This window comes from Daphnia pulicaria, chromosome 1, assembly GCF_021234035.1.
Source record: "Daphnia pulicaria isolate SC F1-1A chromosome 1, SC_F0-13Bv2, whole genome shotgun sequence".
Classification (NCBI taxonomy): Eukaryota; Metazoa; Arthropoda; class Branchiopoda; order Diplostraca; family Daphniidae; genus Daphnia; species Daphnia pulicaria.
This window is the reverse complement of record NC_060913.1, coordinates 25339914-25353311: the sequence shown is the minus strand read 5'-3', so window position 1 is coordinate 25353311 and position 13398 is coordinate 25339914. Positions and strand designations below refer to the sequence as shown.

At 37.1% G+C, this 13398-nt stretch overlaps 1 protein-coding gene and 4 long non-coding RNA genes across 11 annotated transcripts in view; 4 read left to right on the top strand and 1 right to left on the bottom strand.

The window, feature by feature from the left end:
* LOC124318103 overlaps positions 1-6733 on the top strand; it is a 38565-nt gene extending 31832 nt beyond the window's left edge. Inside the window, exons 1-4 of one of the 4 annotated variants that reach the window (XM_046782811.1) lie at positions 1363-1583; positions 4591-4688; positions 6338-6351; positions 6475-6733. In XM_046782811.1, the coding sequence (XP_046638767.1) occupies positions 1581-1583; positions 4591-4688; positions 6338-6351; positions 6475-6698 (339 nt within the window). In that variant the 5' untranslated portion in view covers positions 1363-1580 and the 3' untranslated portion in view covers positions 6699-6733. The other 3 variants (XR_006912400.1, XR_006912401.1, XM_046782810.1) reach the window with 3 other exon arrangements.
* A 226-nt stretch (positions 6734-6959) lies between these two features.
* On the top strand, positions 6960-8509 carry LOC124319875. Its single transcript, XR_006913577.1, has 4 exons — positions 6960-7046; positions 7132-7345; positions 8321-8423; positions 8487-8509. It is a non-coding gene; the product is annotated as an uncharacterized LOC124319875 (long non-coding RNA).
* Positions 8510-8511: 2 nt separating this feature from the next.
* On the top strand, positions 8512-9079 carry LOC124319126. Of its 2 annotated transcripts, none has more exons than XR_006912829.1 (3): positions 8512-8560; positions 8660-8832; positions 8907-9079. It is a non-coding gene; the product is annotated as an uncharacterized LOC124319126 (long non-coding RNA). The 2 variants fall into 2 exon arrangements; XR_006912826.1 differs by having other exon boundaries at positions 8519-8633; positions 8698-8832.
* A 1458-nt stretch (positions 9080-10537) lies between these two features.
* LOC124319941 lies at positions 10538-11312 on the bottom strand. Its single transcript, XR_006913640.1, has 4 exons — positions 11218-11312; positions 10915-11141; positions 10626-10764; positions 10538-10556 (listed from the first exon to the last, which is right to left on the bottom strand). It is a non-coding gene; the product is annotated as an uncharacterized LOC124319941 (long non-coding RNA).
* Positions 11235-12644, top strand: LOC124318841. Of its 3 annotated transcripts, none has more exons than XR_006912531.1 (5): positions 11235-11314; positions 11371-11554; positions 11665-11758; positions 11989-12122; positions 12478-12644. It is a non-coding gene; the product is annotated as an uncharacterized LOC124318841 (long non-coding RNA). The 3 variants fall into 3 exon arrangements; XR_006912537.1 differs by having other exon boundaries at positions 11236-11314; positions 11371-11544; XR_006912543.1 differs by lacking the exons at positions 11235-11314; positions 11371-11554 and adding an exon at positions 11572-11599.
* The last annotated feature ends 754 nt before the right edge of the window (positions 12645-13398 follow it).

Sequence of the window (13398 nt, the reverse complement as noted above, 5' to 3'; positions counted from 1 at the left end):
TCAATGAGATCAACATTTCCCGAAATGAGAACTTCTTTACCTTTTAATTCTGTATCAGACCAATTTTGGGATCTTCGTTTCTTTAACCCTTTCTTCTTTTCGAAAGCTCAGATACGACTTCCGTTTAGAATTCTTTCAAAAAACATAGGAACTTTGGCCCAGTTTGAATTCGTTTGTTAAACTCTTATCTATTATCGTTGTTGAAACAGAATAGACATTAATTACATAACGGCAATGAATAAGACAACAAGCAAATTGATTTTATTTTATGAATTTTATTGATCTGTACAGTCATGCAATATGACGCATCGAAAAAAAAAGAAAAAAAGAAAAGAAAAAAAAAAAGAAAAAAAATGCAAATTTTCCAAAACTGAAATTAAGCCAATCCTCTTCAAATCCAACCCCAAATTACTCCCCCCCCCCCCCCAAAGCAAGAATTAAAGCCGACAAAGAGATGTTATTCCTCGCCGTGAGTTCAAGAATGACCTGAGGTCCTGCTGAACTCCCTCGACTTTTTCTTTTCGCTTTAAATCCAGAAGGGACCTGAGATCTCCACCATCCCCAGCAGTCACGTTCGGTTTGGACCCAATTCCCGTCAATTCCACGATCCGGCCGCGGTCGGACAAGTTCACGACCAATAAGTTCTTCAAACGGTTTCCGCGATCGGGTTGACGGGTCTGGTGTCCTTTTCCGTTGCTGCCAGTTGGTAAGGTCTTGAATCGGTTGGTGTTCCGGACGGACAGGTGCTGATTCGGTTCGGGATTAGTAGCGATGCGACGTTGGTGATTGTTCGTTTTGTCTCGTGGCAAGTTACGCCCAATCTCCTCGACGTCTTCATCAACTTCCATTCCGTTACCTTTCAAGAGGGGACTGACACCTTCGTCCATTTTCGGGAGTTTGTTGGATCTTTTGAGACGAATCTTCTCTCCAACATTACGCAGCCCAACAACATTTAACTCGGAGGATATTTTGTCCAAACGAATTCGTTGTGGTTTGCGGTGTCGAATATCATCATCCTCGTACTCACAGGTGCGCTTTCGCTTCTCAGACTCAGACAAAGAAAGACATTGAAAGAGAAAACAGAGATCTGCCATTTTCAAATTTTAGTTTTGCAAACTGAAATTACTTTGTTTCAAACGGGCTTTCCTTTTATTTGCCATGGCACTGCAGCCGTTCGTTCGCAAAATGAATTTCCTCTCATTTTTCAAGTTTTATTAATTACATTTAAATTCCGAGCATTTATTATTATGGTATAATCAAAGGAAATATTATTTCAAACATATTTCAATTATTTTCAAGTAATTACATTGTTAAGATAATAATATTAAATGAAATTGTTTATTCAGCTAAGTTAAAATTTTTAAAAAGCGCTAATGCAAGTCTCAACTGTAGTTTTCTTCTTGCCCAGTTGGAGTCTCTGTAGTCTGAAGGCATATTCGGCCAGCAGACGAATCTAGGGCGTGTCTTTTTGTTTTAAAAATGGCGACCATGTTTTGTTTATTAGCAAGTTTTACCGCCTCTCAGACTCAGAGACTCAGATTCTTGTCACACGATTTCTGATCTGAAAAAGGTTCTTTAGGATGGTAATGAAGTTCTTGTGTTTGTACCAGTCGATATATTTTGATGGTTAGATATACGTAATGGACTAAAAGTAAACATAGTAACAAACGGAAAAGATTCCAATAGCCTGTAGGTAGTGTTGCAATTGTTGCGTTACAGTTTTCTCGAGTTTTCTTTCAACGACTGAGGCAAAATGGATTGGACTTTTGGAGACATGATTCGTATTTAATGAATTAGAATTTTCTCAACTATTAAAAACAAATGTTGTACTCCATGTCTTGTCACTCATGTCCATGTCTCCAAGCTCCATTTCTTCTCCTCTCTGGTTTTCGTTGTATTAGTACATGATGTAATGGTCATTTTTTTTAAACAAGAAGATAACACTTTGGATCTCTAAGCTAAAGAACTGAAATACTAGCTTGGTAGGAATGTCTAGCTTTCTGGATTGCTATAGAAAACGACAAAATTTTTGTTTCGTAATACTTTATAGTTAAGTCATTCCATTTTGAAAACAAATAATATGATTATTCGAAATCTTTGATGGGAAGTTTTCTCTTCTTAAACAATTTATTCAGTTTGGATCATAATGTCTGATATTTGAAATTTGAGATGTTTGAAATTTCTAAAGTAATGTGAAATGAAAGTAATTTTTGTCTCGAATCTATAGATGCTGCCCTCACTTTCAATGTAGTGATTAGTATTCTGGAAAACCATCAGTACACAACAATGGTGTGGGGAAGAATGACGAAGCACATATTGAAGAAGAAGAAGCACAGAGCTGATACATTCTCGTAGCCGCCAGTCCCGCCACTATATTGTTCATCGTCCCGTCAAAGTAAAAATATTTAACTTGTTGTTTAATCATTGTTTTTTTTTTTTTTTCATAATAGGAGAGAGAGGAAATCTGTCTGTTTGCATAGGACATGCAACTTTTTGTACCAACCAGTCTACACACATCGATGTCAACCCATATCATCTAAATGTGAGTGCCTGCATTTACGTTTGCTTTTTGTTTTTGTGGGAAATATGTTCACCTCGTTCTTTTCCGGCTCTGTACATGATTATAAATTGTAAGTGCTAGATAGGTTAATTTTGGTTAGACTGTTAGTAATTCCAGTAATTTAGATTTAGTAATTTTTCTAATAAGAAAATTTTTTGTTGTATTTTGATGGTCGAGAGAGAACAGTTTTATTTTGGTTAGATCGTTAATCTTATTTTTTTAAAATCTGATTCTGATTACTTGTAGCAAACGCTGTTACGAAAGGCATAATCTTATAATCCATACAAAAAATATTGGGAATAAGCTCGAATAAGCTGTTGCCGTACCCAAGCTGTTTTAAATGGCATTTATTTCTCTTCTCTTGATGTCTGAAGTCTGGATTCTGGGAGTGGGGGTAAAAAAGCCATTCACATGTCTGTCTATCAAGTAATAGCCAACGCCAAACGTCGGCATGGTCAGACTTCTGATAATTTTACCAAATTCAGTAAGAAAATTAATGAACCTAGCTCTAAGAAGCAGGGATGATGATGGGTTGCTCCCTAGCGATACATAGTTGCTTTTATTTAATTTTGATAATAATAATACAGGGAGGCATAAGAATCCAAATGTTTTATTCAAACTTCGTTCGTTTGGCCACAAGTAACTTGCAAGATTTCACCGCGAATTAATTTCATGTTGATAATGGTCACACAATGGAGTGAGAGCATTATTTGCTGAAAGTTTTAATTTTTAGTCGGTTTTGTTATATGGTCAACCAGAGTTCAACACAACAATGTAACAATCTCTTGCTAAGGGAGTAAATAACTAACTAATTGCCTTTTACAGAACCGGTTTTTGTAGGCATACTCGGCCAGCAGACGAAAAAACGAAGCAGACGGATCCCTCAATCACAATAAACGAAAGAGGTTGTAGAGTTGGAAAAAAAACCCCGATCAAATGCTGGCACTAGCTCCAAGTTTTCGCGATAGACTTCCGAAAGAAAGAAAGGGAACTGGAACGTTTGAAAAAAAGCTCGCAAATTGAAGCTCATGAAGGATTTGACAGCTGAACTCAAAGAAGTGCAAGAGTAATTCAAGAAGACTAAACGGAGGTGTCCGGTATGGAGGGCAACATCAAAACTATAGCAAAAGAAGAGAATGAAGTGTATGTGGGCCGTATTGAAGGAGATGAGGAAATTTCTGATTGCCGCCGAACATTACAGCTCGATGCCGATCAGCTTGCTTCGTTACGGCTAAAAGTGGGCAAAAAGGAGCAAGCTGTTGCGGAAGCTGAAACGCAGATTGCCATTCTAAAGCAAGAGACTCAATCATCGCCTTGGTCCTCCTGAATCGAGTCAGCAAACAGTCTTTGCCTGTTCCTGTTCCTGCTGTCGTCTCCATTACGAGGTGGCTGGGTGTGTCAAAGAAATCCGAAGATCATTTGCAGCAGCACTGTGAGAATCAAAACTTGAAACATCGCGTTTTCCCATTTGGAGAATCAGCTGCGTGCCTTCCAGGTAGACAAACTCGAAAAGCTATGCCTACAACAGCAACTGCAACAATTTCAAAAGGTAACACCCACACAAAATACCTTCTAGCTCTTCATTGCTAAAATTTGATGAAATAATTAGGAATTGGCTGAAGCCAAAGAAACTCGGGTTGACAGCCGATTAAGTTTGATGGAGGATCCACAAAATTGTATACCGAAATACCGTACTTATTCAAAAGCTCGTGTAGAATTTTGCATCTTCTGTTGCAAATCGCCATTCTTTACGTTTTGATTGTTTATTTTTTGGTTTGTATCGATGCAGAGAACTCCGGTTTCATAATGATATGGTTACCTTTTGTTTCAGCATTTCCCGTGAGAATTTTAAACTAGCCTAACAATTGTTAAGAACTATTCATCTTATCATCGTTGTTTTTTATATGTGTTACAATTATTTCGATGATATGTCTTCTTCTGAAGTTTTTTTATTTGTTTTCTTTTCCAATTAGTTCTGCAATTATTGGAGCAATAATTCAATAACTAATTTTGTTTCATTTTCTTTTTAGGTGTCCTTGTTTGGTCGAAGTATAGTGGCAACAAGGTCCGAATGTCTCCTCTTCCGGCCTGATCAAAGAGTCAGGAGTCAGCTGATGGCGAAACAGACGTATGTTATTTCCCACATTCATAAGTTTTTGTTATTAAGTACATATAGGTACAAGCTGTATAAGGACTTGTGACCAATCTCTCTGGTAGTGGATTAGAGGAATTTCCCTTTTACAGTAGTCATGTCTTTTTTGACCAAGGACGCGCGTTAAATTTAGACAAAAAAAGTTTGATGTCATTTTTCGATAACGGCGATTGCAATAGATTTATTTTGTGATGAAAGAAACGGATGCTTGACAATAGCTGCCGTTTTTATGGACATGTTGTTTGCGAGCCGATAGTTTTTAAAGTTGACTAGGCACGAATTTGAATTCCGGAGGGAAATTTTTTGTTCCCAGTGACGTTGTTTACCGTCTATTAAGATAAGAAACCAATTTCCACCAAAACTTAGAACTAGCTATTAAACGAGATTGAATTGTCGTTCATGTTCGATCGAAACTGAAATTTTTCGTAAACATGCAGTCCCATTGTCCGTTGTATAAAACACAAAATTAAGTTTAAGGTTCAAAAAGGTTAATAATGAAGAACAAGTTGGTTATATTTTTAAATCGACATTTTATTGATATGATAATGATGTGATTTCGGCAAGAAAAAACAATTACTCGGCTCTAGCTGTCACGTCGCATGTCAGTCAACTTCCATCCGTTCTGTAATTGTTCCCTTATTCCTTCTTACATATCTTCTTCTAAAGTCCTTAACAGTGGCGTCGTAGAATGATTTGACAATCAGTTGACATGCGGGAATATCGGGGAATGTCCAGTCAACTTCCATTGCTTCTGCGTTTGACGTTTTGCTTCTGGTTTCAATTACGGGACTTGTGGGCCAATAAATTGTTCTGCAGATTTTTCGCATTCTCGCATTCGGTTTCTTCCACGTAGCGACAACTGCGACACGGCGTGATTTGACTCGAGATGATGAGCGAATCTTTTTGCTGGGTCTTTTTGCAGTTGTGTTTGCAGTTATTATCCAAGTTGCATCCCGTTTTCTATTCAACGAACGTCTGCCATTTTGACCATCGTCGTTGTCCACTTCCATTTTCTCATCGTCGTCCGAGTCATGGTCGACTTCCATGTCATCTGCACTAGGAGTTGTTTTTTGAGTTGCAACGGCGAGTTGTTTCATAATGTTTTGGTAAAATAACACCATTGTCTATCGATTAAGGCGGTCAGAAGTACTTGATAAATCTAGGTGAATCTCCACTGCATACTTTGATGTTGGAGATGCAGATGCTTTAAATAGGATCGTGCTGTGGGATGCGCGTTCGCACAGAAAATTTCATACCATTTTCTCATTTGTTAAGTATTTCTTTCTTTTAAACAATTGGAACTAGGAAATAATTGAAGCTTAAATTTTTCCACATGTATTTCAATCAAATTTTAGTAGAAATTTAGTTGGAAAATTTTATTACAGGGTTAAAGCGATTCGAGCGTAATAAAGCTTCTTTCACACTCAGCCGTTTTTCTTGAACGAAGCTTAACTGGTCAGTCACTATTTTTTTTTTAAACGTCCACAGGTGACGATTTCGGTCATCAGGAGGCACAGTTTTGGTCTGGTTTTGTGGTTGAGCGCAGCTTGACAAAATTAAATAAATTATGATGTTTTACTTTAATTACTGTAGCTGACTATTTAATTTTTTTTCTTTTTTAAAAGGTCATCGCTTTCAGGTGTATTTAATGGTGTTGAAGTTTGGTGTTGCCGCAGGAGTGCAGAACAGTTTGCAGTCTATTTGCTGGTGTTAAATGTGCTTGAATTAAATCAAATTTTTTCTGTCTGTCTTGTCTTATTAGGGAAACCGCTGCCGTTATCAACACAGTCATCTTATCAACACATCTGTCACGAAAAATACAACGCTAAAATACTCGAGTACTCGCACCAAGGATCGCTAAAATTCCTCTGCTTGTGTGATGAGTCTGATCTGAATGTTACATCCATGGCATTCTTTTTCAGCCTATTGTCTTTCACGTTTCGTTGCAGTTTTACGGAATTTTTAAGCTTTTTGAAAAAGGTGTAACTCATGTAATAAAAAGGTACCCAAGTCTCCCACCAGATGCTGTCGATTAATTTACCCAAGTCTCCCACCAGATGCTGTTGAATAATTCATCAACATCAACAATGGCCGCTTTTTATTGGTGTGTCTTGAAAAGGTTATTTATTTATCTTCATTTATTTCCGTTGTGAAAAACTACGCGTAAAGTGCTTTAGTTCATTTAAAAGGAAAACATTTATAGTCTTAAATGGTGTACATCCATTAATATTATGGTTTTATGTAAAGGAGGATTCAGACCATCAGTTCATTATCGTCTGGTGTACAATTCATATCTTATAGTAAATTGTCCAAACGCCGTTTGATTCTGAACACGTAGGTTTAATTTATATCCTATGGTTTTAAGTAGTATTCTTATCTCCTTTCTGTTAAATCATCATCATTATTTGTTATGATTTAGATTTCCGTGAACAGATCACATTCTTTAGGAATTGATATTGTGCGAGTGAAACTGGGAAGAAACATAAATTGTACTGCAACTCCTCCCTTAGTATGAAATGGATAAACAGGCCACAGTTAACAACAACAACAAAGGAATAATTACTTCCCGGATATGGCGAGTCGGCCACAGGTGTCAATCTCCAACGAAGTTTCTTTATTGAAATTATGCCCAGGTACCCAACAATTGACTTATTTTCGTAGGTTAGGTCTAGTTGCGTTAAACTCTGTCTGTGTAAAAGTTTCCAAAATCAGGCCCTTCTTAGTTCTTACGCGCAAACGAAGTTTTACTTGGACGTTTCTTTTTTCTAACGCTAGATGGCTTTGATAATTTGCAGCTGTCAAAAGTCAGTTTCTGTTACTTTGCACATCTCTTTAAACATTTATTGGCAGTTATTTTGTTGAAATATTTAGTGATAACTGACGATTACTATTCCAGCAACAAAGCTCAGTTGTTAAATTTTCGATAATTGCTTTTTTTTTCTACTTCCGGTTTTCTCATTTCTGTCAGTAGTTCAGTAAATATTCATCCGACGCACAAAAGAACCACATATTCGTGATCTTCGTCAAATTTGTGGTAAAGTTCATGTTTTTTTTTGTACGTACGCGTACTTCCGGTTTTGAGAATTTTCCTGAACTATAGTTCAGGAAAATTCTCGATTTGGACAAAATTTTGGATTTCGTTAAATGTTCACCTAATCGACCCCAAATTTTACGTAGATTACGAATATTTAGTTTATTTTGATGACAGCTCAATGGTTAAGGCGCTATCGCTTACTTCCGGTATACTTCCGGGAAATTTGCATAAAACTAGCAAGTGAGCTTTGTTCTCTGTGCTAATCTCAAGATTGAATGCTAGGTTTTAGCAAACAAAAATGCGATTTTCAAGTTTTGTGAGTATCTCAAGTCCAATCCTTTAAATAATGAGTCTTTAGGCGTATCTAATAGATGGCGTTTTAATTGTTTGTGTCAGTTTATTTGGGCTCATGGCGGTTTGCTGTCAAAAGTTAAGCTAATATCTTTTCTTCGAAAATTACCAATGTATTTACTGGTAAATTCGAGTGATTTCATCTGTAAATTGTCGGTGATGTGTTCTATTCCGTTTATATGTTGTATAAACTTAATGTATCTCATCAACTTAGAACTTACAGGAGAAAACGTGTTGAAAGAGTCGTGCAGCTCACTGCTGTCGTTCAACCATTTATTTGTTCAAAATCATTGTATTCTACTGAATGTGCCATCAAAATGAAACAGGTAACAACCATTACTAGCTTTATTAATACAGCTGAAACATATATTCTTCTCATCTTTTATTAGGATTCATCATAATGGTCTGCTGTCTGTATTGGACTTGCTAGATCGCCAATCCCAGCCATGCCCCGATTTTGAGTGTACACTACTAACTGTTTAATTATTTCTAGATCATAGACGTCAAGCACATTGATAACACAAACTATAAACAAGGTGACTTATTGTTATTTTATTTACAGGTTCTTCATATCAGGTTTCTAACACATTGGTATGACAGATTTGATGAGAAGTCATATTTTTAAGAAAATGGACAAGGGCCATACAGTCAACAAGGTTCCTTGTTTGCTAACCCGTTGGCTGCTACCCTTCAATCTCCCTGTTTACTTCCTTACACAGGTCCTATTGATTTGAGGTATTGCTTCCTGTCGCTACAACCTTATTCGAATTTTATTGTCATCCAAATAAATGGTCATTCTGCTTTTATAGGGTAACTCTTTCACTACTGATGACATCAACTGTTGTAAACTGACAAGAGAATGCTGCAATTCAAGACTGATACGTTGTGTAGTTGTTAGATTATAAATGACAAGTGCATATCTGGGCTCCCTTCTTTTCTGTGGCCCCGTTTCCCTAACTAACCACTAACCAACGCCCGCCGGTGGTCATTCACCCGCTGTGAAACCAGGAGGAGGGGAGGGCTCTGGTCGAACGGGGACTTGGAAGGCGCATGATCCGATGAAAACTTTTGGAGGGTCATGAGTCTAACCCGGAAGCCTAGTATGACTACATCTCCCCGGAAAAACTTGCCTCGTACTTCTCTCTTCTTCTCGGTCCAGATAAATATCTCTGGGGGCCGTAGACATTTCCTACAACAGCATGTGCGAGTTAAAACAAAGCAACCCACTACCCAATGAAACAAATAGCCATGGTTTATTTTTTGTGAAAATCTCCGTCAGTCAAGTTACAAAGACGATGTAGATTTCCGTAGAACTAAACCATCGCTTTTTGTCTCATTGCCGCAGCGGTGGTGGCGGGTTGCGTTTAAACTCGTGCAGTAGTAAACCGTCTTGAACCGGACGCTCTGTTTATTGAAATTTTTGTACGATTAAAAATGAAAATAAAAATTTATTCATTTAGTGTATTATTTTTTTATTTATTACAGATGACGAATGGTTAAGGTTTAACATTGGTTTATAGGGTTAAGCGTATAGATTTAAGGGTTGGTATGTGTATGTTTTCGGGGTTTGAAGGATTGGAAGGTATAAGTTAGTGGGGTTAGGAGATTAATTGGTAGAGATACGTTTGTAGGGTTCTAGATTAACTGGATTTTTATCCAAACTTGAAATATCCCCCCCTCCAACATCCACCACTTTCCTTTCCCAACCCCCCAAAAATGTTTATTATTTGTTTGACATGAACATCCCATATTTCTTTTTTGTTGCTTCTGAACTTATAAACGGTAAACTGCAAGTCACGATGGCAATTTAACAAAATATGATGCAACTTCGGTGACACAACATCAGCACCAAGGAACGGCCAATTGAACTTGAAGTAGAAAGATCTTTCACCAGCATAGGCTTCAACAACGTACCACATCGGACAGCAACTACGCGAACATAAAAACACTAAACCTATAACCAAAATAAAATGAATTAATCTAGATGAATAAATGTCACTTTACGTTATTTAAAAGAGTTAAAGCCCTCAGCTGGCTACATCAAATCTATGTGTATGTTAGGCAGCAACAAAAAAGGTCATACTTTTACCAGACTGATAATCCTATTTATAAAAAAAAACTCAATTACTATCAACTATCAAGGAAACAATGTCTTAAATTACAAAAACAAAAATGACAGAAGTCAAAGTAAACTATGTAAACACAATCCTTCAGAATAAAAGTTGCAAAAGAACCTACAGCTAGCAAGCATTTATACAAGGTAGATAACTGAAAATTTTACAACAAATAAGTTAAGAGATAGTCACCAACTAACTAAGTCTGTAGTCTCACAGTTAGAAAGTTGAACATATTTACCTGAAAAGTTTTGAAGTGTTTCTTACAAAATGTACAGCCGGTACAGGAAAAAGAGAAATTTATCCTTGGCATGGTTGTCCCAATTTCAAAGAGCTCAATTTCGCCTACATGAGGGAAGAAAAGAGTTACTTATAACAGGAAATCAAATGCATTTTTTTTTCTTCTTTTCAGACCTGGAGTGTTATAATTCTGGCTCGGGCATCACTCAATGAGGGGAAAGAATTGAGGTAATCACCAGTTGTGATTGTGATGGGTAAATGATTGTCAATCTTTTCGTTGATATCCAACTCTTACGGCACTCTGTGCAGAACTCTACAAACAAATAATAGTTAAAGCTTTATTAAAATATCTATTATACTGCAGGGTTCTCACTTTTCAATGCTTGGCATTGTCTCTCAATAGTGGGTGGTGTCAAGTGAAGAAAGTGTGGGATGTTCATCAACTGTGCATTGTCAAATTTACCGGGTGGTGTTGCCCCGGAACAACCCGGCCCTGATGCAAGGGCAGCAGGACACTAGCTGGATGGAAAGACCTGGCAACTGGCAAAACTGAGGGCCAGTCTTCATCAGTTGGCATTTTGTTGGAATGTGGAGGATGAACTGCTGCTTTCTTGTATACTTTGCGTCCTTATGATCTCCTGTTCAACGACTTGTTGGGACTCAGATCCGGCGAACGGAATTCGTCATCTCCTAATAAATTTTAACAGAAAGCCGGTTGCAGCCTTGCAGCCACTACTAAGCGCCAGTTTGAAAAATTGAAAGTTACCATCCACATTCTGAATTCCTATTTTTTTTGCGAAATGATGTAGGATAATTAGAAATGGGTCTAATTGACACAAACTGCTGAAAATTACGGAAAACACGTAGGTTGACAATTGCAGACATTTTATTCGATTTTTCTTTTACTCTTTTTTAGCAGACTAAAAGACAAGTTTGATCGCCATCTATGATTCACATTTACAACTGCTGATATGGAACAATAAGTCTTCGTTACGTATGAACGCCGCCATTTTTTTGCAGCACTGATTTGATTGATGGAAAAATGGAATGGCGTATTTTCCTTCCTTACAGTTACAGTTTTCTTCATAAAAAAGTGTAAAAATGTAAAAATGTTAAAATTGTTAGATGTGACTGAATCTTAATTATTTGTGTGTGAATTTAGTTAATTGTGTGGTAATAACCTAGCCTATTAATTTCTACTTGGAAATTTCAGCTGATCATGTGGCCTACATTTTGCCAAGATGTCGTCTCTTTTTCCTGTACGTACAAGCTGTACGGTTTGTAAGAAACACTAAAGAACAAATCAGGTAAATATGTTCAACTTTCTAACTGTGAGACTTTGACCATGTCTTAACTTGCCTGTTGTAGAACTTTAGTTGTCTACCTTGGAAAAGCTTGCTAGCTGTAGGATCCTATGCAACATATATTCCAAACGATTGTGTAGTTAACTTTAACTTCTGTAATTTTTTTGTTTTTTTTTTTTCATTTGAGACGCTGTGTCCTTGATAGTAATTGAGTTTTTTTTTGTGATATACAGTCTGGTGAAGTCTGAGCTTCGTCGTTGCTGCCCAATGTACTTATGGATTTGATGCAGCCAGCTGGTAAAGGGTGTTCCTCTTGCTACCTGTACTCTTGTGAGTTTCGTCAAATGAAGAAACATGAACAACTGAAGTAAATATTTGAATCATCTTTCTAATTGTCTGGCTGATTCAAAATCTTGCTTACTGTCACTGAGAGGTTTCATAGTTTAGCTATACTTGTGCCATTTTTGTTATTAGCGCATGAGAATTTACTGCTAGATAGTAATTGATTTTTTTAAAGCAGGATTAACCTTCAGTTAAAATCTTAGCTTCTCTTTCTTTTTTGTTGTAGTTTAAATCACACATTTTGTTTTTGTTTCAACTAAAGCAAATATTGTTTTCAGAATATTTTGTTTAACTAAAACCACATAGAGCGTCATTAAGTTGTCTTTTCAGACAGCATTTCAATTGATGGTGAAGATTAATTCATTTAATTTCGGTTACAGGTTTATCGTGTATGTTCGCGTAGTTGCTGTCCGCTGTGGTACGTTGTTGCAGCCTATGCTGGTGACAGATCTTTCTGCATCGAATTCAATTGGCCGTGGTGTTGTCGTGTTACCGAAGTTGCATTATTATTTTATTAAATTGGAATTGTGTCAATGTAGTTTACCGTAAAAAAAAAGGGGATGTGTATGTAAGCAAGTAATAAACATGTTTTCGGGTTTGGGAAAGGAAAGTGGTAGATGTTGGAGGGTTGGATATTTCAAGTTTGGATAAGAACAGTTAATTTTAACCCTATAAATATATTCCTACCAATTAATCTCCAAACCCCACAACCTTATACCTTCAAATTCTTCACACCCCACAAACATACACCTACCAAACCAACCCTAAATTTATACCATATCCAAATAAACCAATATTAAACCCTAACAATGTGATGAAAAACTAACAATAAATAAAAATTTTTAAACATAAAACTTTTTTTATATATTTTTTTTAAATGTACAAAAATTTCAATAAACAGAGCGTCCGGTTCAATACGGTTTACTACTGCACGAGTTTAAACGCAACCCGCCACCACCGCTGCGGCAATGAGACAAAAAGCGGTGGTTAAGTTGGGCGGAAATCTACATCGTCTTTGTAACTTGACTGACGGAGATTTCCACAAAAAATAAACCATGGCTATTTGTTTCATTGGGTAGTGGATGCATTGTTTTAACTCGCACATGCTGTTATAGGAAATGTCTACGGCCCCCAGAGATATGTATCTGGACCGAGAAGAAGAGAGAAGTACGAGGCAAGTTTTTCCGGGAAGATGTAGTCTTACTAGGCTTCCGGGTTAGACTCATGACCCTCCAAAAGTTTTCATCGGATCACGCGCCTTCCAAGTCCCCGTTCGACCAGAGCCCTCCCCTCCTCCTGGT